This window comes from Dysidea avara, chromosome 3, assembly GCF_963678975.1.
Source record: "Dysidea avara chromosome 3, odDysAvar1.4, whole genome shotgun sequence".
Classification (NCBI taxonomy): Eukaryota; Metazoa; Porifera; class Demospongiae; order Dictyoceratida; family Dysideidae; genus Dysidea; species Dysidea avara.
This window is the reverse complement of record NC_089274.1, coordinates 10835469-10860683: the sequence shown is the minus strand read 5'-3', so window position 1 is coordinate 10860683 and position 25215 is coordinate 10835469. Positions and strand designations below refer to the sequence as shown.

The following is a 25215-nucleotide window of genomic DNA, read 5'->3' as shown; positions in this document are numbered from 1 at the left end:
AGTGGTAGCATTAACACTCACAGATTTTCAGTGCAGTTGGGAGGTCTTTCCAGTCTTTGTCCTAGGAGAGCCCCCAGAACATCACGGTTTGTAAGAAGAGGATACGGGAATACACCTAAGGTTGTAGAAAGTTAGTATGAAAAAGAATGCATGTAGTCTGTATGTGCAATACAATAATTATACAAAGAGAACTATATTCTCTTACCAAGTGTACAGATCACTCAATAGCTCCATCTATGCCGGACATACATACACTCATTAAATCAACAATTACATACTGTACATTCAACTTTAGGGTGAAAGATCAAAGCGAAAATAGTGCTATACTAACCATACAGAACAGTTTACGTGACCACAGTGCTATCAGTATACGCGGCCGCAGTGCTATATACTCGACCACAGTGCTACACGGACCTCTCAACATACTTTCTGTAACAACTTTAAACAGGCTGTAGGACCATGTGTCCTACAGACCTTCAGCACTTGTGCTGTAAAGCCTTAATAAATAAATTAAAAACTCACAATTTGTTCGTGAGATACACGATTTCAGCCTTCATATCACGACCGTCTGCTGATCTCACGATTTTCAATAAAATTTCCAAAGGCACGCTAATCTCCTTCATTTAAGCAGGGGCGTAGCCAAGGGTGGGCATGGGAAGGAATTTTCACGGGCCAGTTTCTTGCCCAGCAATCACAAACTTTTGCCCAACCATCACAAGTAGCTTAAGATTAAGATTCACGTGAGGATTCACAGCAGAACATAAAACAACTCTATACTTTAATACTGTAAAGCGTAAACGTGTACCTCATTTGTTGAACCATGGCTTCGAAGAAGGGATCGAGATAGATAGATGGTGCATCATCACGTGATCTATTATGCGAACAACATAACTAATCTACAGTCAGTAAGTCCTCAGTTAATACTTCACCATCTACCGTCAGCAAGTCCTCAGTTATTACTTCACCATCTCAGTACCGTCAGCAAGTCCTCAGTTATTACTTCACCATCTACTGTCAGCAAGTCCTCAGTTATTACTTCACCATCTTCAGTCAGCAAGTCCTTAGTTAGTACTTCACCATCTACAGTCAGTAAGTCCTCAGTTAATACTTCACCATCTACAGTCAGCAAGTCCTCAGTTAGTACTTCACCATCTACCGTCAGCAAGTCCTCAGTTATTACTTCACCATCTCAGTACCGTCAGCAAGTCCTCAGTTATTACTTCACCATCTACCATCAGCAAGTCCTCAGTTATTACTTCACCATCTACCGTCAGCAAGTCCTCAGTTATTACTTTACCATCTTCAGTCAGCAAGTCCTTAGTTAGTACTTCACCATCTACAGTCAGCAAGTCCTCAGTTAGTACTTCACCATCTACCATCAGCAAGTCCTCAGTTATTACTTCACCATCTACCGTCAGCAAGTCCTCAGTTATTACTTCACCATCTACCGTCAGGAAGTCCTCAGTTAGTACTTCACCATCTACCATCAGCAAGTCCTCAGTTATTACTTCACCATCTACAGTCAGCAAGTCCTCAGTTACTACTTCACCATCTACAGTCAGCAAGTCCTCAGTTAATACTTCATCATCTCCAGTTACTACAGCCGTTGCAGCTGATGATCCAGATCTTTTGTTGTCTTCCCTTGAAGCCAGCCCCAGTCACACCCCGTCACCTGATTCAGATCTAAATGACTGTCCTTTGTGTAATAAGCATTTCTCCTCTTGTTCACATCTCTGGCAGCACATTAATTCTGTTCATATTTCAAGGTCTACCTTTCCACCTGCTGACTTTTTTGATTCTTGTAATCGTTTGATTTGCTCACAACCTTCCTGCCGTTGGGCTTCTCACTTACGTTTTTGTAATTCTGGATGTAGGCGTCTTCTGAGTACAGGAAAACATTGTGGTGCACCACTTGTAAATGCTAATACTGTGTCAAGCATTCCCTTATCTCAGTTGTCCATCCCATGTGCCTCCACTCCCCCTATCATTGATGAACCTTCCTCCACTTTATCTGATCCATTACAAATTGGTTTAAACTCTGTTGCATGTGGCTCTTTTCAAGGTCCTGCGGATATGGAATCTGAGGTACTTACCTTTATGATGGACCATGTTATGGTTTGTCCTGTTAATACTATTGCCCATGTTCCTCGTAGTGTCCGCCCTCTTTTATCCAGGGTCTTAAGTGTTGAACTACGTAAAGCTTGCTCATCTGTTTGGGCTTTTGTTCGCTTGACTATGTTTGCAAAAGCTGTTCTACGCATTCCAGTATGGGGTGCCATTTGTGTCAAAACTCCACTTTTTTTAGACATTGTGTTTTTCATGGTTATTTACATACATTTCATGGTTATTTACAAATAACTGTAGAATATGCATGGTTATTTACAAAAAGCATGGTTATTTACAAAAGCATGGTTATTAATGAAAAGCATGGTTATTTACAAAAGCATAGTTATTTGCGAAAAACATGGTTGTTTACAAAAGCATGGTTACTTACGAAAAGCATAGTTACTAAGTTTTACGTGCGATATCGATACTACAAACTGGCAGTTATATACAGGCTGCATATATATAATCGATAACGTAGTTAATAACGGTGCACAGGGGCGGTGGAGCAGGTCAAAGAGTGAGATGGCCAGGCCAGCTGTAAGTTGAAGATCAAAATAAAAAAGGTCACTGCCTGCTGACAGTAGCTGCTCTCCACCAATTATATCTCCTTACTTATAACTACACATACGTAGCTAAGTAACTTGCTACACTGCTTCTCTGAATACTGTGACTGTTCTATTAGACTATCTAGGTCCTGACTGTAGTCCACTGGCCATCAGTTTTGGCATGTTCCGATCCGCTTAGTGCATTTGCACCAGATTAAAACTAACAATATTACAGACAGCTAGCTAGCCCATGCCGGGGAACGCTAATTATAGACTGCATCCGGTGCAAATATACACACCGTCATCGGGGGGGGGGCTATGCCCCCCCCCCCCCCCCCACACACACACACACACACACACACATACACACTTTTATGGGACACTGTTTGCAAGGAAAGATCGATACTCTAATAGAACAGTCAGGACCTAGATAGTCTAATAGAACAGTCACGGTATTCAGAGAAGCAGTGTAGCAAGCTACTTAGCTATGTATGTGTAGTTATAAGTAAGGAGATATAATTGGTGGAGAGCAGCTATTGCCAGCAGGCAGTCAGTGACCTTTTTTATTTTATCCTTCAACTTACAGCTGGCCTGGCCATCTCACTCTTTGGCCTGCTCCACCGCCCCTGCGCACTGTTATTAACTAAGTTATCGATTATATATATGCAGCCTGTATATAACTGCCAGTTTGTAGTATCGATATCGCACGTAAAACTTAGTAACCATGCTTTTGTAAATAACCATGCTTTTCGTAAATAACCATGCTTTTATAAATAACCATGCTTTTCGTAAATAACCATGTTAGTCATTAATAACCATGCTTTTGTAAATAACCATGCTTTTCGTAAATAACCATGGTTTTCGTAAATAACCATGCATATTCTACAGTTATTTGTAAATAACCATGAAATGTATGTAAATAACCATGAAAAACACAATGTCTAAAAAAAGTGGAGTTTTGACACAAATGGCACCCCATAATTCATAGCCTTTGGAATTCTTTGCTAGAAGATCTCAAAGTTTCTAAGCCTCATGGTGGGGTTTCTCATGGTTTGTATTGTAAGGCTCGTGCTTTGTTTTGGGCTAGGGAGGGAAGATATAGTAATGCTCTTCAGGCCCTTTCATCTCAGGGTGTTGCTGGTCATGATGATGATTCTGCATACGAGGATTTGCTCCATCGTCACCCTTCTTCGCCATGTCCAGATGTAAGTGTGTTGCCTTCTAAGCCTGCATTAACAGTTGATGACTCAATGGTTTTGTCTTACTTACGAGCATTTCCAAAGGGCACCAGCCCTGGAGCTTTCAAACTCCGTGCTCAACATTTGTTGGATGTGATTGCTGGGTCCACTGCACCTGCCGCTCATGATTGTCTTCTTTCTCTAACCTGTCTGATGAACCATTTGCTTTCTGGAAAAGCTCCTTCTTGTCTTTCTCCTTGGTTGTGTGGGGCTCCTTTGACTGCTTTGCTAAAGAAAGGTGGAGGGGTCCGCCCAATTGCTGTGGGTGAAGTAATTAGGCGCCTAGCAAGTCGATTATGTTGTCTTGCTGTTCGTCCTTCTCTCCCTGGTGTTTTTATCCCCTACAGTCAAGTGGGGGTTGGAATTTCTGGGGGGTTGGAGACTGCTATCCACATTACTCGTCATTACATTTACCAACATGCTTCTAACTCTTCCTTAGCTCTGTTAAAAATAGACATGAAGAATGCTTTCAATGAATGTAGTCGTACTGCTTTTTTCGAACGAGTTGTTGAAGATTTTCCAGAGATTTCTGCTTGGGTTAAGTGGTGCTACTCACAACCTGCTGAGCTTCGTTTTGGTTCTAGACGTATCATGGCCTCATCTGGTGTACAACAAGGTGATCCTTTGGGCCCTTTGCTTTTTTCTTTAGTTTTATTGCAGTTTATTGATTTTGTCAAGCTTCATGATTTAGTCAAATTACATCTGTGGTATTTAGATGATGGGACATTTATTGGTTCAAAATCTTCCTTACTGAAGCTTTTAGATTCTTTCTCAATTCATGGTCCCCGATTTGGTCTTCATTTAAATCTGTCCAAGTACGAACTATTCTGGCCTTCTGGAGACTCTTTTCCTGAATTTCCCACCAGTATCAACCGAGCTGGTGAAGGTTTGGAGCTTTTGGGATCTCCTATTTGGGGAACTGACAACTTTTTCGATCAGTTCTTGTCCTCTCGTTTAGCCAAGGTTATAGCTGCTCAAGACAGCATTGCAATTTTAGAATACCCTCAAGTCGAGCTTCATTTACTACGCAGCTGCCTTGGAAGCTGCAAGATCATTCATCTTTTGCGCACAGTGCCATTCTGTATATTGTGCTCCTTTTTAGAACAGTTTGATTCTAATCTTAAAACTTGCTTAAGTCACATACTACAATGTAGTCTTCCTAATGATCCTTGGTGCCAAGCCACTTTACCATTTCGCTTGGGGGGTCTGGGCTTGCGCTCATCCTTTTCTTCTGCTGCTGCTGCGGCCTTTTTGGGTTCATGTAATAGTGTTCGTCTCTTGGCTTCTCATCTTCTATCCCAGGACTTTCATGATCTAGTGTTTCCAAATGAAGAACATGCTGTTACTACCTTTGAAAGGTTTACATCTGATATCTTTATTCCCTCTGCTACCCAGCAGGACTTACAGGCTCTGTTAGATCAAAATCAGTATGACCAACTATTTGCTTCTTCCAACATCCGAAACCGTGCTCGACTTACTGATCTCTCTCATTCATCTGGTACTAGCAGTGGATGGCTCAAAGCTATTCCTCAAGTCTCCCTTGCTCTGGCTATTCCTGGTCCTGAGTTTGTTGTTGGCATTCGTTTGTGGCTCGGAATTCCACTATTTCCATTATGTGTGTGTCTTGCTTCCATTGACCAATTTGGTGACCATCTTCTGGAATGTTCCCATGGTCCTATGAGAATCCGTCGCCATGATGCTCTAGTTGACATTGTTTGTCATGCTTTGTCCCAGAGTCACTCAGGAGTTTTGAAGGAACAATGTGTTTCTTATGAAGATAATTCTCGCCCAGGTGATGTGTACCACCCTGATTTCCAGCATGGTCGTCCAGCTTATTTTGATGTGTCTGTTCGTAGCACTATCCAGCCTTCTCACATTTCTTTTTCTTCTTCTTGTGTTGGGGTAGCTGCTGCAGCTGGTGAGTTAGCCAAGGACCAGAGACACCAAGATGCTGTAAAGGAGGCGGGGTGTGACTTTGTCCCACTTGTAGAAACTTTTGGTGTTTGGTCACCATTTGCGCTTCAAACCCTCCGTACCATCACTGAACGCACCACAGCCAGAAGTGGTGCATCAACCAAACAGGCTCGCAAACATTTTTTACAACAACTTTCAGTTTCTTTATGGATGAACAATGCCCATATGATTTTACGGTACTGGGCTTTGCAGTGTGAGGACTCTGATTTTCCTTTCCCCAAACCGCTGTTGTAATTAATTGTGTTTGTAGTTTAGTTGTAGAGTAGTTTGTATTGTAGCTGTATTTTGTGCTTTTTCCCTTTACATAACTAGTACAGTAGATTGCATTTCCGTTTAAAAATCACGTGCACATGCGTCGCATGCGCACACAAGATTAAAAATGTTTTGTTTCACGGAACAAGTTGATAACATTGGGAACCATGATTTCCAGTCTGTAAAAGTAACTCCGTGAAGGATTGCATTTGAAACCGTAAGTATATTAAAGTAGCGCATGCGCCGTGACAAAATTTTTAAACGGAAATGCAATCTGTTGTAACATGAACTATTTACATTTGTTGGTTCGTGTAGGTTCAGCAGTTTGATGTCACGTGATGCTTGGCTACGACGATCGCCTGTTCTACAAGTTTAATAGAATAGCATATAGCTAGTAAATGTTTGTATGTATGCAAGCAGCATTTGTTTACACTATAGTATACAGGTAGCTAGCAGTAGGCCTTGTGTGACATGAAAGTGAGCGTGTTTCTTGTGTGTGTGTAGTTAAGTTGATGTTATTCCCAACCATTAGAACATTGGCTGGCTACGCCCCTTGGACTTCAGTTGCATTTCTAAGGCCTAAGTGGTACAGGTTTTTGCAACTGAATTCGTCGGTTTTGCAATAGAATTCGTCGCGTTTGCATTACAATTCGTCATAAACAAAACGGCTCCAAGAAACCAACCGTTCATTAAGAGATGAATTATTTACGCCATGGAGAGTTACACTTGAGACCAGTAGAATGGAGCTGGTATAGTATGTGAAGCTGATAGCTGTCTGACGAGTTAATTAGCTTGCTCACGAATGACCACACCCATCACAAATGGCATAGTAGAGTTTGGAATGTTGCTGGATAGGCTGTAGAGGAAGAATTATTGCCTTATAAAGAGTTGTTTACTACTGTTGTATACTTGAACAAGTTATCTACACCATGTTCTCGTGTTTTCTCCAGCTGCCATTCTTGTTACGGATGAATTTAACTGCAAAACCGACGAATTCAATTGCAAATGGGACGAATTCAGTTACAAAACCTACGAATTCACTGAATTGCAAAAGCGACTAACTCAATTGCAAACAGGACGAATTCAATTGCAAAGATGAACAGATGGGATGGACATTGTTAAGGTAAATGAGGAAAAGGATTTGGGGTGTTGATTGATTGCAATCTCAAGTTTCATAGTCAGTGTTCGGCAGTGGTTAACAAAGCTAATAGACTTCATGGCCTTATTAAACAGACCTTTTCAGATATTTCTGTAGATTCATTTACATGTTTATACAAATCATATTTTAGAATATGGTAACTTGGTTTGGGGACCTTACTATAAAACAGACATTCAAAAATTAGAAAAAATCCAGCAGAAAGCAACTATGATCAAATCTATAAGAAATCTTGACTACGAGTAGGGACCTGCCGATTATGCTCATTATTTTACCTATTATGCTATGCTGCACTGCTCAAAATTTTGCCTATTATGCTTAAATTAATGCTCAATATTTACCTATTATGCTCAAATTATGCTCAATATCTTTTTCTGTGATATGTATTTTGAAAAGATTTATGGTAATGCACAAGTGTTCTGCCTATTATGCTCAATGCTTTCAGGCACCTATTATGCTCATTATTATGCCAGCATAATCGGCGGGTCCCTAACTACGAGGAACGATTGAAAGTACTTAACTTGCCATCATTACATTATAGACATTATAGAGGTGACATGATTGCTGTCTACAATACGCTACATGATAAGTATGATTAGGCATTCCAGACTGATCTTAAAATTTTGGAAAAACAGGCTTTTTATATGCTCAATAGATAGAGTATTGATTGCTGATCTCAGAAATATATAGTTTGTTGGGTTGGAATTAGCTACTTTGGCATGCACAGTGCTTAAAAACTGAAAAAAGGTACATTTTTTCTCCAGGGCTCCCCATACATTTTACAGGGGAAAAATGGCACAATTGAATCAGGAAGCCATCTAGCAATCTGGACTATCTTGAAACTGCAGTTGCTTCTAGCTGCAAGTTTGTACATGTAATGAGAGTAACTTCAGGTCTTATTGGATCTCAGCGATCTTTGCATGCTTTGTGGTGAGCAAATATGTTCCACCTACTGCACACTTCTCAATACAATGGTGTGTACCCATAGGCAAGTGGCTATCTCAAGTAAGTAAAAACATCAAGTTAACAACTTATAAAGGCAAACAACTAAAGTGGAGGTGCCAGAATGATGCAACAATACCTACGGTGGAGTTGTGGTTTCAATTATGGCATTGTTATGCCGACTTTGAAGTGGTTTATACTTTTGAGCTGATGACACAGCCATCAGAAAATTGCTCTGGAGCTGAAAATCGCTAACCCTAGCGAAGTAACTGCACACTTTAAAGTAAGCACCAGTGACTACCTTCCACCCGACCGTACATTTTTTAAAGTTTTAAAGTATTCGACATACATTACAAGGCTTGAAAAGATTACAAAACAACACAAAACTTACTTATATGTAACGCGCACGATAAAACTAAGATTTTCATGATGATCAGCGTGTGGACAAACCCCACAGCAATTTTCACCCTCATTGGAGCTCGGACGACGGAGCAATCCCAAGCTAAACACGAGTTGTCATTTTGTGCCAGGGTTCTATTGGGGAATATACGGAGAATTTTTTAATTAAAAAATCTCAGATACTGGAATGCCTAAGTATGATATAGACTATTCTAACTTTTTTTACTTTTTCACCCATTACCCATACCAGAGGTCACACATTTAAGCTATTTAAATATTTTTCAAGAACAGATGCCAGGAAATATTTTTTTATAAATAATAGTTAGACACCAAGACCAAGGGAACTAAGCGATTTAGTAACCCCAATGGCCTGAGGCTGTAGCGTCCCGAGCGCAGCGAGGGCGCTACTAAGGGCCAGAGGGGTTACTAAATTGCTTAGTTCCCGTTGGTCGCGGTGTCTAACTTATTTAGACTATGGTTTAAAGTACATACCTTTATAGCCAGAGCATTAGGGTGGCGTGAAAGAGCAATGTAGAACGGCAGAACGGTTTCTTCCTGAAGTCCTTACAGCGCCCACAAAAATAATTATTCTACCGGTAACCAGAGTAACGGCTAGAACTACAGTAGATACGCCGTTTAGTCTACTATTTGTCCAGAATTATATCGCAAAACACGGAGAATAATTGTATTACAGTATTATCAAGTACTCCAGTGTATCTTTCGTGTTATAATTATTTTTCAAGTACAAATTGCCTGAGGGCGGGTTACTAAATGGACATGTGTAGGTGACTAAATGAGCATGTCAGGTGACTAAGTGATTTAGTAACCCTGTAAATGAGCTGTATCATAGTCTAAGAACAGTTGTTGACCCATGGAATAACTTACCCCAAGAAGTAGTATGTGCAGCATCAATTGATGATTTTAAGAAATTGATTGGCCAGTATTCATCTAACACTGTGTATAAATGTATGTAATTAGTCTACTTGTACTTTTTACCTGTTGATCAGGTGTAACAGGCTGTTTAGCCTTATAAATTACCTGTAATAATTACATAATTACATTACCAAGTAATAATAATAAGTGACGTCATAAATAATTATTAATTAAATAGTTAATTAATGTACAGCAAAACTACTTAGCACACACACAAATGCTCACCGGGATTGTGTTAGACGATAGTAAAATAGGAAAAATAAAACTTGAAGGGATTTTTTCTTCCGTGCCTTCGTTATTGAATAGAGTTTTCCATATAACGCCATCCCCCTTTCAGTTCTTGACAACCAGTAACTCGTTAGTTACCACTCGTAAAACCTATTTGCGTGCCCAGAAACTAGTAAGGCGGGCTTGTAGCTCATATGTAGCAACCAATTCAAATGCGCTGCGCCGCCTGCGCGCTAAACCAGGCGCTTGACTCCCATGAGGGAAAGCACTAATATTGGTGGAAGCATAGATACTAGACTTATAATAGGGATTGGCAACGGAGGCGTAAACGGAAATAATTCGCGTTTCGCTTTCCCGTAATACTGTTAGGAATTTTCAAGTCACTACCAGCTAGCTAACCGCTATCATAGTGCCGCTATGCTACTGAGAATGTTTCATGTGTTTCCACGAAGATTTAGTCTTTAAAGGTACGTAGCTCCGTTAGGGATTCTTGCTAGCATACGTGATGGAATTTCAGTACGGAAGTGAAACCTGCCTTTATTCTTTATTAGCTATTAATTGCTAGGCAGACAGCACAGCTGGTGTGCCTAGGATGTAAAATCAACAATAGTGAAGTGCATGTTACAGTGTACGTATGCTAAAATTACTAGTTGTGAACAAAAAGTTACAGTATGTATGTGTTACATAAAAACACTAGACGCAAGGCTACGGTGGCCGAGAAGTGTCAGCCGCTTCGGCACAGTGAAAGCCGCTTCGGCACAGTAAAAGCCGCTTCGGCCGTTACAAGCCGCGTCGGCCTAGTGAAAGCCGCGTCGGCCTACGAGTCACGTGTTAGACGAGTCTAATTTTAAAGTGCACGTGAACCTGAACACGTGTTTGGTAATGCAATGAAAATCCTAACACGTGTTCGGTAATGCAATTGAACCTTAGCGATAAATGCCCTAGTTCCCTGTTACGGAACATAGGAGAATTTTTTTTAGATAGCTCCAAAGTTCTGGAAGCCAGCAATAAAACAGTGACACGCGGACACAAGTCCCAGGACCAGCCACGCGACCATGAACCTGAGGAAGAAAACGAAGAGCAAATCCAAGGTGTCTGTGCATAGTTGTATAGCTTACATATGTGTATGTTACTTATCTCCTATAAAATCAGGCCTGTAGCCAGGATTTCTCAGAGGGGGTTCTATATTCCCAGAAGGTGATCATAATAGTGAGGCAGCTCAAGATTTCTGCTCTAATGTCAAGTCAAGGCCAAAAAAAGGTCTCAATTTTTTTAGGACAGTCACTACACTGTTGAACAACAATTCAAGGTCGTTATATGTGTACTATCAAAGTACTTAACTTATAATAATCAGTGATTTACTGTTGAATCGTCACAGTGTGCCGAATGTTCTATTAGAGTGACTGAATATTTAAATTTTCCTCCGCCGGTCCCGCAGCCTACAAACGGGGGTTCGTCCAAACCACTTGAACCCCCCTGGTTATGGGCCTGAAAATTATCTAGTGCAGTACGCATAGTAGTAAACAAAATTTCAAATACCATGTGCAGGTTTACTTGAAAGGGCTAACAGTTTGCAGAAATCCATGAAGTCTCGTGGATCTGCCAATGACAGTTCAACAAAGAATCAAGATGACACTGTGCTGGTATGACTAGTTGTGACAATTGTTTAAATACATAGAGAATTTCGGTAATATAGATTACTGTTTGTGCTATGCAAGAAGGACGACCTGGAGTGTTTAGTCGTAAGAAAAGTCCTTATGTTGAAGTGCAGACAAAGAAGACAGAGGGATATGATGCCTTTGCGTTGAAGGCTGCTAGGAGCTGTAGGGTTAGTGTACAACGAGGACAGAAGCTGGCTTTGTTTAAGATGAATGGGGCCAGAATATTATCTGAAAATGTAACTGTGAAGGGGAAGGAAAAGCCATGGACAATTGGGAGTTATTTATTAATGATAAAAAAATCTGCGAACAGTCTAAAAATTGGAGTTGGCTGTATTGACGAAGACCCAACTGATGAAGACACAAGTAATGAGGTATAATGTTGTGTTTTATAATAACATGACTATACTTATAGCAAGAGTATGTAATGTGTGAGGGATAGTGTTGAACTACGATGTTATACTCTGTGGAGGATAAGCTTGTAGAGTATTTTTTGTTACTTCTATGTATTCATGTAATCACAGCTAGTGTTGATAGTCCACATGGCTTTGTGTTTAGCCACTGATTATAGTGGTGTAACTACAAAATTTTTGATGGGTGGGCATACATGATGTCCACCAATACACAAGAAACACATTCCCATTCATGAGAAACATTAATAAATATGTGAAGTGTATGTACACAAGATATGCAATGTTAAACCAGTGATGCTGCACATATTCAAGCAACCTAACTAGTTGTTGCCTTGTTATTGGTATTGTATACCTATGAGATTTACCTATGATTGTGGTAACCCATGAAAAAATGACATCAAATTTACATGCTACAAGATCCTGTAATACATCTATCTCCACTATTATATGCTCACATATGTACAACCCATACTCCAATAAACAACGGATCTGATAGTCACTTGCATGAATGGTACCATAGACTTGTTGATTTTGGTGTTTGTTTAATAGCTATCAGTTTTATATCTGCTGCTTACAGGAAACGTCTGTCCTGTCTCCTAAGCGCACAGGTAAACATAAACACTACTTAGTAGTATGTATTTGCATATAATCTGTCTTTCCAAAGGATACGATATCGAAGAGAGCTGGTTTTCATTAAGAGGTGTAGTTACATTTTAGTGTACATGTGCATACATACAATTCTTCCTGTAGTTGAGTATTTTCAACCATCACGTGCACGGCCACACTCAGTCAGAAGCCATGTGACAAGGCAATACATTTGGCGCTGTATATTGGGAAAGGATTTCACACAACTGGGAGTGTACCATCCTGAAGAGGATGGATATCAAGTGTACTCTATTTCCCTAAGTATGTATGAATGTATTATGTAGCTGTTGTTTTCAGTACAAGGATTTCAGAATTACATTCCCAATTTAGTTTGCTACTAAGCTCTATATAGGCTCTCCCTAATTCCTTTATAAAACAACACTGCATGTATTGCATACATGTATGCACATAAACTTGTAGAAGTTGAATTCTTATGACTGTTATGTAAGGTACAGTTTTGTGCACCGCATGTCCCAAGTGTAACGATATCATGGAAGCGTTACATTTCCTTATTGCATTCTGTGTGTAACAATCATAACAGTAGCATTCTGTGTGTAACAATCTAATAACAGTATGTATTATTCATAAGCAATTGCTGACATCCAGGATTGCTGTTTTTAGACAATTCTCAACTGTTGTCGCCCCTGAATGATGCACAGTGCAACTTCGCTGGCTATGTAGTCAAGGATGCAACAAGTGGTAATAAGGTGCATTGTTAAACAACATGAATATTTTGCCAATTATTTAGAATTAAAGATTATGTGGCAGAGTCCTACGGCTATCACTGTGCATAGCATGAAGCAGCCACTGATCTTGTATTGCATTGCTTCGCTTCATGGCATTTGCACTTACCAATGGGAAATCATTGGGGAAAGAGACAGTACACAGCATTTTCCTTCATCACCTGTGGTGTACATCAATAAAGGAGGCTTGTATCAGTGTAAAGCCTTGTGTAACTCAGATGTGGTAGTTGGGAAGATTATTCGAGTTATTGTAGATGCAAGTAAGCTGTTTAAAGTACCATGCTTTACTGAATAGAAAGCTTTGGGTATTCACCGTACATAAAATCCACGCGTCATGATCAATATCATGCCTTTTTGTCCTTTATACTTGATGTTTTTTCTAGCTTTCAACTTGTACACTGTTTATATGCTTTCTATAATAGGTACTGTAGATAGTGATTCAGAACCGTCAGTCATATCTCAGCCTAAGAAAAGGTTTAAGGGTAAATACATGTTCATTCTTTGGTTTTACAGCAATGAATCTATGCTGTTTTATAGGTATCGAGTATGTAGAAGAGACTGTGACAAAACATTCAGTGATTGCAAATAATGGTAAATTGACGCACTCTAATTGCATCTGTATCAAACAGTATGTTATCCACCTAGTTATACTGTGATACCATCATTCAACTTTTTGTTTCACTACTTTTCATTGTATAGATCCTACTTCATTTTAGATTTAAATACTTATGTATTTATCCAGGCCCATGCAGTTTCCAAAGTCAACGTAAAAGTGAGTTTTGCATATACTGACATGCATTGAAAGTGGTATAATATTAAGGCAGTTTCTGCTACCATTCTGAGGAATAAGTAGAAGGCACAATCAACAGTGAATTCATTTTGACTTTTGAATAACCATCTACCGTAACATTTTTTTTTAAACGTTAGAATGCTCTGGAGAAAGACATTTGTCGGGTGCAGCTTCTGATGACACCATAGGTAGGTTACTGGTCTGAGAAACCCTTTGGGATGTACTTGCATTGCAACACAGTGGAAAACTGCATGCTTCATAAGCAATATGGATTTGTTTACCCCAACCCTTTTTTTTTTATGTGACCACTCTGTACCTTACGGTATGATTTTTAATTATATGCAGATCTACCTGTGCTCCCTCAGTTTCGCAGTAATCAACCGCCACGTAATGATACTCGAAGTATGAATTGTCTTTCATTCGCAGGTAAATTTATGGTACGGTTTCTTGTATAGGTAAAGATCTAGTACCTGTTGCTAACTCTGGTGGTATGTATTTCAATACTGCTGACTGATGTTTAGTATACTCTACCACATAGATCAGGATGTTTTATTGGGGAGCAACCTTATGACAGATCATAGTGAAGATGCTAGTATGTACATATGCCTGACTCTAGTATGCTAGGTCATATTGGCAGCTATGTATACTTGAAACTAAGCCTATTTTAAACCCTACTACATAGCATTTGGACTGTATAAATACATTATTTTTATGCTCTCTTGGATTGTTTTCTCGGTCTTACATGTGCAGGTGTGGCGATTACGGAGGGAAACTTGAATCCAGCTGCACCAGAACAAAGCGGTGACAAAGGTGGGGCAAACTACGTACTTGGTATGTATGTAACATATACTTCTTTACAAAAGCAGCCAATGGAACTAACGATTTACCTATTTATGGTACTGTATGTGTTTGATTTGCTTGGTCGTGTGTTACTATAGTCCCTATTTAGTACCAGAATTCTCAGAAGAGGACATTGTACAAGCATCACAAGGCTTTTCAACCAAATTGGGGGAGGGAGGCTTTGGCCATGTCTACCTCGGCACCATGAAGGGAACTAAAGTTGCCATCAAGAAATTCACCGATGTAAGTAGATGGAGTACATGTACCTTATTATGCGTACTAACATCTCACACAGACTATAGCTGTAGCTCATGCTGCTCAATTGGGAATGCATATCCCAGAAAAGTTTACAACTGGTGGACAGCTAAACTGTGAGGCATGGGCACTTACAAGGTATAATGGTCAGGGGGGGGGGGGGAGATCCATTCAGTAAATTAGAATACTTTACAAGGTTGCACATATTATCAAAATACTGAAAGTGTGGTCGACCCTAATCACAGCATTATGTAAATACAATATTGTCATCATTATATGCCTTTGTTTAATTAGATGTCGTCACAAGAATCTTGTTGAGTTGATGGGTTATTGCTCAAAGCCACCTATGCTGATTTACGAGTTTATGGAGCAAGGAAGTCTTCATCAACGGTTGTTTAAGGTACACATGGTGCATTAAGGTCTACATCTTACAATTTTGTATTTCTATTTTGCTTTGTAGAAACCTTCATTAACCTGGAGGCTAAAGTCAAAGATTTTAATAGACATTTGCCGTGGGTTAGCATGGCTTCATTCGGCCACACCACCCATCATGCATGGAGATATAAAACTGTTTGTACAGGTGGTATATTGCTGCATTTAAAATTCCTTGTTTGGTAGGCGCAACATCTTACTTGATGAAAACCTCCGTGCAAAACTGGGAGACTTTGGATTCTCACAGGAAATCCCCCAGTTGATAGCTGGAAGATCCGTGATCACCGTACCCATGGTGTCCAGATCAGCAGGGTACACAGCTCCAGAAACAGAATATGCACATGTATCAGTGAAAACTGACATGTACAGCTATGGAGTGGTATGAAAACTTGCAATTAAAGATTGTTTGTGTATAGTTAAGCAATGAATTCATGCAGGTAGCTTTGGAGTTATTTACAAAGAAAGTGGCGCATGACAAGAAGAGAGATGACCCGAAATTGGTATGCTAGATACACATGTGCTGCTTGAATGTATTAGAATTCTAGTAAATTTAATATGCAGTGCTTGGGTATGTCTGTTTATGCCATGCACATGCACGCATCTGTACAGTCATCTGCTTAGGGCTTTGTTATCATGAACCACGATAGTGGTTCATAGTAGGGACCACACAGGAGTAGGCGTGGCCCACGAATAAGAATCACCCGAAAACCAGCCTCGTTTTTCCCAAACAATGATAAGTCAGTATTGGTTAGTTGAAGCTAAGCCCAAACAACCCTTTAGATCCTTTCACCAAGTTGATACAGAATTTTAAACATTATTTATTAAACATAATTTTCTACTGACTTCCTGGTGCCTTCAGACAAGCATAACTCGATAATGGCTAATGCTATGGGCTTGATTTTTTCACTGTTTGACGTCGCTTCAGCCTGAGAGGTGCCTTTTGGCATACCGCAGTCCATACAATGCATCCTTCATGGACTTACCAGTGTCCTCCTTTGTGTCCCATTAATTTTTTGCTGACAGCTAAATGGTGCACGTGTGATGGCTTCCCTTTCGCAATGGAAAAAGTCCATATTTTCGTACACGCTGATTAGAATGTAGAGGTGCTTTTCAAACAGTTCTTGATTCGTAATGCTGTGTAACGGGTGGAGCATAGCTGACAACGAAGCATAATGCTACTTCACTTTTCAGACAATATCTGAGACGCGCATAGCCATTTATTTCATTTAATGCTGTATGCGTGGGTGCACCAGTAATAATAATTATTTTGCATAAAAAGTTAACAAACAAGTACACAAAAAAAATGAATTTTCAACTAGAGTAGGGACCATAGTAAGATCGAGAAAAAGTACTGAAACAAGCTAGAGTAGGGCACAATACTATAAATCACAGCTTGAGCACGGTAGGGATATAACCCTTCTTATTGTTTTACTGTGATTTTTAGTATCATGTCCTACTCTAGTTGAAAATTCCAATTTTTGTGTACTTGTTTAAATACTATGTCTTAATTGTGTGTGGTCAGAATTTCTGTCATTGTTAAAATATTGTTGTGAATAGCTTGGACCATGAAAGTTAATAATATAGAACTTTACATTGTGTCATGAAGTGGATTATAACCAGCAGAAATAACCACGTCAAAGCGTGTTTAAACTCCTTTTACCATATAAGTGCGATGGTGGGAGTTGTAACATCACTGCAAGCGTTATTGGCAGGTGCCTTGCTAACTAAGATTCCAGCCATAGCAATTGTTTGCTATGTATCAGAATTATTTGCTACAAATATACTTTTAAATTTGATCCGATGGAACAATGCATCTTACACAATCATGATCTGTTTAAAAAGGATCTGTTTAAAAAGGTGGTAGTAAAATGTGACCAGATTTTGAAAAATCAGTGCTTATGTCACAGACAGAATTATACCATTCATTGGGTTGCCGTTACGGAGGCTATGCATCTGCTGAATTATTTCACATTATTTCTGATAATTCAAGGCATAGAAAATATTACTGTGAAGTTATAAGTTCCTCATAAATACTTTACTGTCAAATGTGACATTAGAACTGATTTTCCAAAATCCGGTCACAAATATTGTCCAAGAGAATATTTCGCCTTGAAAGTTTATAATGACGGAAATAATTTCAATTTTTCCAGAATGTGCGGCACATACAGTATGTAACAAGGGTATTTCCTACTCAGACCGAACATTATGATGAAGAGAGGAGGTCACTGGAAGGCTACCGCTCCATAGCTGATGATTCATCCGATGATATTGCCCCAAACCTCCTACAGCTATACTATAAGATTATTGAACAGTGCCTCCTCAAACACAGCAAGAGGTGTTCGAGTGACCAAGTAAGTTACCTATAGCATGTGCATACTGGAAATTACTTATTCAGCCATTGTTGTTAAAGGTGATGGAATGGTGGTCAGAAACAAACTTTTAATTGTTGAAAATGATATTTGCACTTTAGTACATCATATTTGCACTTTATGCTTACATTGCTGAAGTAGTTGCTGAGAACATTGAGCATATAGTAATACCTCTATTTACCAGTTCATCTATTAACTCTACTAAAGTGAGGTAAACGTTGCGGCAATTGTCATGAGTAATTCCACCATGTGTCAATCCCAAAGCACTTTGTAAGATGGTGGTAGCAGATGTCTTGAAATCATCTGGATAAAATGTGGGAGATGAACTGGATTCATTCAGCATGCACGTAACCCATAAATCAGTGTCAAATGGTTGCAATTGATCTTCTACCCCTGTAAAATTACATGCTGACAGAACATCTACAAATATGATACCTTGCAATGCTGGCATGTCAAATAGATCATCGGGACAACCATGTGGTGATTTAATGCGTCTATTTTTTCTGATTGGGTGAGAATTCCAATCAGCAGCAAAGCTATCTAGATCTTTCTGCAGCAGATTTGCAAATGAAAAGGCAAGTGTGTATCTGAAATCACAAAGAACACAGTTCACATATGAAATTGTTTTTGTAGGGGGGATGCACACTTTAACCCTTAAGCCCACATGATACTGAAAATACATGTACTACTTACAAAGAGCGTGTCCTCAAGCGAAGACTTGTAACTTTTAAAATGAACTTCTATGGCTATGCAGTTTACGTCATTCTACTGTATTAAGATTAAAATCCTAGCACTAAACTGCACCCAAAATGTGCCGTGTAAAGCTCACAGACTCTTTCCCATTCCTTTATAAAATAAAATATACCTCAGGGGCAGTCCCTCCTATCACCTTTGGACCACTTTCATTTGATGCGCAGTTAATTTTGGCATGAATATGCAATCTCAGAAATTTTGTGTGTTTAAGGGTTAAATCTTATTTAAAATTTCTTGGGATAGCTAACCTGTGAATGGTGTTAGAATGGTCATAAAGTCCTTCAGACTGAAGTCCCTATGCAAAACAATGATATCCTGAATATACATGCATGCACTACACTATATACAGATCACAAAGATAAACGCACAAAAAACCAGTAAAATCAAATGTACGGAGGAAGAGATTACTTAAGCCACAGTACCTATGTGAATAACCATCCATGGGGCAATGTGCCCGTATTATTTACATTATGAGGTTGCTGGAATTTATTGCATCATCAATTCATCATAATAAATATGTCATTGAATGATCATGTGTTGCACCTACATTTGTACCATATTATTCCATGGATGGAGATATCAAAACTTCGTAGACAAACTATAGGTAGATACTGCCTATGACCTGTACGTGTGATTGTCAAGTTGCACAACAAAATAGGCTAACATTTTAGAATCTTTATGTAATAAATGATACGAGCACATCATTCCTTCAAAAATTTATAAAGTACCAACTATACAATATGTGACCAATCAGCTGAGCTAAAACCCAACTTAATGCATTTTGTTCTCAAATTTCATCTTATGACTTCATTGTTATCCTACAGTATATGGGAAACAGTACAACAATCAATTTGTACAATCACCGTGCTGAAGGTATAGTCTATTTTACTGTTTTCTGAAGCAAAAAAAAACATGCATAAGATTTTTGTAACATACAACTTTTACCCTGCATATTTCAATGTGTTGTTATATTTGAAAAATGGAAGCAAGTCGAGTTATTGCTCAGCATGTCAGATATAGGACATACTTTACATAAATCTATCCACCAGTTGGTCTTAAACCTTCGCAACTGTGACCACCATGCCTCTATCCTCTTGACAATGAACAAAGATATAAACAACCATAAAACCATGGATAGAACTCACAATGTTAGCTGTTGAAGGTCCATATATAAAACTCCTGGCACCAGACAAACAATCTTCATGATCCATTCGGAAGGCAATGTGACATTTTGCAACTAGGCAGTTTTCAGTACCATGGTCAGCACGTACCACCCTTGGACAACCTATATCAATAACAACAGCTGTTGGCTATACTTTATGATATAAATAGTTGTGTTTTGTTTTTTCATATAAAACTATTTGGCATTTATAATATACAAAGGAAATCTGAGTGATGTTACCTTTCGATTAAAATCATGTACCACCATTCATTAAGTATGTGACCCAGTCTGACAATATCAGGCTCATCGCCCATCACAGGAAGTTTGATATTTTGCCACAAATACAAAGGTACATGAATGAACTATCAAATATCAGCAGCACAGTCAGCCAGGATTCAGTGGTCTGCTTCTTCTGGCTGCTTTTCCCCAGTCCTCTGGCGAGCTGCACTAGCGGTCTGGTGCCTTCATGAAGCCCCATCAACCAGGAGATGGCTGTGTGTGGCTGTGCAGCTACGTGGTGTTGGACAATGAGCTGTTGTGTAAATTTCCTCTGTTTTTGGCTAGTTTTGAGCCCTTAATGGCCCATAATTTGACCTTGTCCATCCCAACACCTCGCCATTTAATTTTTTTCAGTAAACTTAGTGCCACCACCAGCCCCCTCCCGCCCTCCCAAGTTGAGCTCGCCTGATACAGTCAACCTTGGTTTAAAAACTATCTAAAATGACGGGAAACTTAATAGTTGGGTGCTTGTGAGATGGATGCTCTAGAAGGTAAGAAAATGTAGTAAAACGTGTGAAATTATCACTGGCATAGCTCCAGCCTTTAGCGAGCTACAACACTTTGAATACTTCAAACCGTCTTTTCTCAATACTTTGAAATAGGCGATAAGCCCGGTTTTGTCAGACCAGGTCACATATATGAGTACATGTACATGATACCTTTAATTGTTTCAATGCTTTCTAGGTAATGCCTAGAAATGACTTTTGGATCATGATTTGTTGGAGAGAGCTTTAACCAAATCAGTTTCCTTGAATACCTACAGAATAATTAAGAGTAGGTTATAGGCAATTCACCCTATAAGCACAGCACACGACAACCAAAATCAACTCCCTTATGCAGTATATACTACAAAATTTAAGTTACTGTACAAGTTCATGAGAATACTTTACACATTCCATTTACCCATCGATGCATCCATGAATTGTTAGTCCATATGGACTCAATTTGTCATATCCGTCCAAATGCCAGATGTAATTTGGACCCTATAACAAGTATGGATATATCTTAAACAGCATAGATGTTCCATTGTGTACATACTATAAATCACTGCAAGTGCAACAACTTATGAAACTCTGTAAATGATCTGATGCACTAATGAGTATGCATAATGGCAAGCAAAATAATTAGTAGAGATAATGCAGTAAAAGCATTGAAACAATGCATAATATTTGATTGCATACATTTCAACTCCTATTTTAGCCACACGCTTACTTTGGAATTGTACAATCTACGCTTAAGTCTCCTTTTCTTTCGTAGTTTAACACCTTCAGGATCTATTTGTCTCATAATTCTCATAACTGTATCTCTACAAGGATACCCTTTATACTACACTGATACTCTTTGGAATTTAATCTGTACCTCCTAACAGGCAGCCTGTACTTGCTGTATAGAATCCTCCAAACAGCCCGGTATCCTCGAAGTTGATTTGAGCAACTTATTATTGACTACGTATAACATACAAACACAATGAGTAGTCATATTATCACAAATATATCATATAAAGGAATCCTTGAATTGGTGGATTTGCCTATGGACCTACTGTACAGTCTACAGTGACCAACTATATAACTAAATACTCAATAGTATATGTCCAGAGGGACCCCTCCTCAAGAAATTATTATATTACGGTATGGAAGAAAACTTTGGCGAATCAGTATTTTGGCGGAAAAAACTTTGGTGATTTGATGTGCTGACACTAATAAGGACTCACAATAGCAATAGCAATTCAGTGGGAAAAACTTTGGCGAATCACAAGTCATTCACTAAATTCGTCAAAGTTTTTGACCGCCAAAGTTTTCTTCCGTAAGGTATGTTTATGAGTGCACAACAGGCCCCTATTACTGTATGTTGTCCTGTACTACCTATACTGCATGACTGCAGGCAGTGTAGGGACAGTGACTCAGGGTCAAACACAGAGGAAGCTCCCTTGGAAAAGTAAAAATACTCTAATAGAACAGTCAGGATTCAAACTAGAAATAGATTGAAGTGCTGCGGATTATTCAAATCTCAACAAATGGCATAAGACACGCAATCACTATAAGTGGAAACCCATAGATCTGCCACAGATGTCTGATTAGCTTGTAATGTATATATTCTTTTGGCAATGGTGGACTCTAGTGATGATTCTCTCAAATCAACCAGTTTGTAACATCACATGACTGTTCTAATAACTCTAAAGGCATCACTGCAAGATCAATTTAACTTCACAAAAATGAAAAGAGTCAATCAAATCACTCCGGGTTCTGTACAACCAGAAAGGAGAGTGCCAGATGAGCAAACAAAAACCTGACCATTTGTAGTACTGCCACAGTAAACAAACAGCTTGTACATGTAGTGAGCTATATCCACATTAGCTTAGTAAGGCAATAACCTGCACTAACATCAGTGTAAGTGTAGGTTTCCAGTTGGTTAGCTAGATGTGCACATCATGGCAATATGATATGCCGGAGGAACATTATTGTGTAAACAATGCACAGGGTGTGCAGAATCACCTTGTTTGAAGTCGTAAGGGTTATTTTTTACCAATTTCCAAGACCTCTCCCTTCAAAAAATCCTGGATCCACCCCCCTAGTGTCTACTTTCTCAATAACAGAAATTATACAGTGTATAGGTTCACTGTTAGGTCAAACGTTTGCTGGCCTTTATATAAAGTAGCCAAATAACCAACTTCAATCAGTGTCTTTACTGTCTCGTCAGGAGGGTCTGGAGAACGCCTCTTTAGACCTAGTCTTTTCAGTTGTCGCTTTAACCAGGACATGCTATAGAATGTGTCATTAGAAATTGACCAGATCACAAAACTCTCTTACCTTCTGTCAATACCATGTATTAGTTTTAAGCGTTGCAGTATAGCTTTGTATTGTCTTGTAGAGTAAAACAACTCAGCAATAACTAAAAAAGATATGTACATAAACAACTAATTGGTGCAACATAATATTATAGTGCATGATGGGGTATGTGACTATAGTAATTCACAATATCCTTTCAGTGCTAGCTACCATACAGCGCTAATTATGGGGAAATTGTGATTTTGCACGTACTCGAGGTATTATATAGTAAATAAGACCGACCAAATTTAGGCATATTAAACCTTGATGTCAATGGTCTGGGGGCAAGACTACCTGTTACACTGTAAGGGGGCGGTATCCTACATAATGAGTAGCCTTTCACGTGATATATCCAAATAAATAATTCTAAGCAATTAAAGACTATCAAATTCTGGCTCTGGGTCATACTATGCTTACTGTATATGATACACGAAGAGAAATCAACGAGTGGTGAATAGAATGGACTCCCAATACAACTGCAACCAGAGAACATGGGAAAACGGCTATTCATGGTTAATACACTAGCATACATATATGTAAAAAATGCTTTCGTACAAGTCATGCTTACCGTCATCTATAGAGAATTCTTTATCCTCGTCCTGATCCATTCGTTGTTTGCGTGCTCTTTTCTTATTGCAGCTCACCAATACGCAAACGATTGTCACGTGAGCATAACAATATGGCGTGGCCGACGCGGCTTGCACTAGGCCGACGCGGTTTGTACCGGGCCGCAGCGGCTTTTACTTTGCCGAAGCGGCTGACCCTTCTCGGCCACCATACAAGGCACCTTCACTGCACTGCCTTACGTCTTTATGCAGTGCAGTGAAGGTGCTTTCGTATTTATCTCTCGCATTGCGACAGTGAGAAGACTAGACTAAGAGATGAGAGTTAAGCAGCTGAGATTAATAACTTTCTCTTGCCATCTTTCTAGTGGCGGAACAATTTTCCCTCACCCACATTGTATCTGGACAAAACTGTATGCCGAGAAGTTGTAGCTAATCTGCTAAAGCATGAATTTAACTATAGGACATCCTCACATCTCTCTGGCTTACCTGTACAGAACCACAAATTATTCACACTTCAAGCACTGACTGTTCTATTAGAGTTATGGACTGCTTTATTAGAGTGTATCTGAACCTTTGAAGTCAGCATTGATGATTACACTCCATCAGTTTAGACCACTCAAGTTCAAATGAAATACTGTAGCGGACTGGGTGTGCCCGGTTCCTGAACTCTAGTAGGAGTAAGACTTATTATGTACACCAGACCATAAACTGAATTTGAAGTCAGTGAAGCATCACCTTGATCTCAACAATGAGGGACATCCCATATCCATGAGGCAGTACTGTCACACAGGATCAAACATAGCACAGTTCATACACCCTATACAACTTTGATTCGTGTGCCATACAACTCAAGTTACAAATAACAACACCTTGCCAGGCTATTACTTACATGTCATATGAAACTACATGATGTAAACATTGCTAATCCGACTAGGAGGTTGATTCTTGCTCTACTCTTGCATGGGCCTGTTGCAGCTTGTCTTGTGTTATACTTCTGACTCCATCTAGTCTGCCAGCAGGTCTGTTGGTTCTGCAACTGCTCACTCAGATGCTAACAGCTTACCTAGCATTACAATAAATCAAAAATCAAATTAAGACTACTACATAAACACACCACAAATAATTCATTACACCAGAGTAATTTCTCCTGCCAGATATTTTATGTGGGCAGCAGGAAAGACTCCTGGTTTCTGTTGCACAATTTTTCCCAAAATACAACTGATAAATTATGTCATCATATTTTTTGCACTAAAAGTGATAAATTTACATATACATAGTGAACCAGATTCAACTGTATTGGGGAAGTCAAGAACCTAAGCCTACAGTACTTTCAAAGTTCAGCAAAAAAAGGCTAGCGCTGTAATCCACATTCAACCATAAGAATGTGAACTATACAATGTGTAGAGTTAGCCCTGTCAACACTCCAGCTGTGATCATGGAATATGGAGAACAGTGACCAGGTAATTTACTTGCAGTCCCCAAACAAAATGTCTGGCACGTAAGACTAATACCAAAGGAGATTAGATACCTTTGTGCAATATGCAATTTCATCAGATTGTTTACTGAGGTAGTTGGTAAAAGTCATGTTAAGTCAAGTCATATTATATGCATAATTATATTCATGAAGAGGGTAATTTATTTGAAACAAGTTCGAAAAACATTTCACCCATTGTTTTCTCATTACCACACCTTTCTGTTGGTAATGCAGCACA

The 25215-nt window shown here is 39.2% G+C and overlaps 2 protein-coding genes across 3 annotated transcripts; one reads left to right on the top strand and one right to left on the bottom strand.

Annotated features, from left to right (window-relative positions):
• Nucleotides 1-10686: 10686 nt before the first annotated feature.
• Nucleotides 10687-18713, top strand: LOC136248317 (uncharacterized). Its single transcript, XM_066040107.1, has 25 exons — nucleotides 10687-10864; nucleotides 11322-11416; nucleotides 11470-11805; nucleotides 12422-12452; nucleotides 12509-12544; nucleotides 12595-12750; nucleotides 13111-13188; nucleotides 13238-13492; nucleotides 13655-13714; nucleotides 13770-13823; nucleotides 13975-14004; nucleotides 14160-14210; nucleotides 14368-14424; nucleotides 14478-14510; nucleotides 14561-14614; nucleotides 14773-14832; nucleotides 14889-14918; nucleotides 14972-15105; nucleotides 15158-15255; nucleotides 15412-15517; nucleotides 15578-15687; nucleotides 15736-15928; nucleotides 15987-16049; nucleotides 17745-17900; nucleotides 17960-18713. Exons 1-25 carry the CDS (start codon nucleotides 10687-10689, stop codon nucleotides 17990-17992), a joined length of 2487 nt encoding a protein of 828 aa, XP_065896179.1. The 3' UTR covers nucleotides 17993-18713.
• Nucleotides 17969-23702, bottom strand: LOC136249322 (uncharacterized). 2 transcript variants are annotated; one of them, XM_066041284.1, is made up of 12 exons: nucleotides 23506-23700; nucleotides 22920-23001; nucleotides 22781-22871; nucleotides 21472-21557; nucleotides 21325-21418; nucleotides 21016-21095; nucleotides 20772-20869; nucleotides 19817-19956; nucleotides 19699-19764; nucleotides 18920-18966; nucleotides 18354-18505; nucleotides 17969-18311 (listed from the first exon to the last, which is right to left on the bottom strand). In XM_066041284.1, exons 1-12 carry the CDS (start codon nucleotides 23543-23545, stop codon nucleotides 18043-18045), a joined length of 1245 nt encoding a protein of 414 aa, XP_065897356.1. In that variant the 5' UTR covers nucleotides 23546-23700; the 3' UTR covers nucleotides 17969-18042. The 2 variants fall into 2 exon arrangements, with proteins under 2 accessions (XP_065897356.1, XP_065897355.1); XM_066041283.1 differs by having other exon boundaries at nucleotides 17969-18505; nucleotides 23506-23702.
• Nucleotides 23703-25215: the final 1513 nt, after the last annotated feature.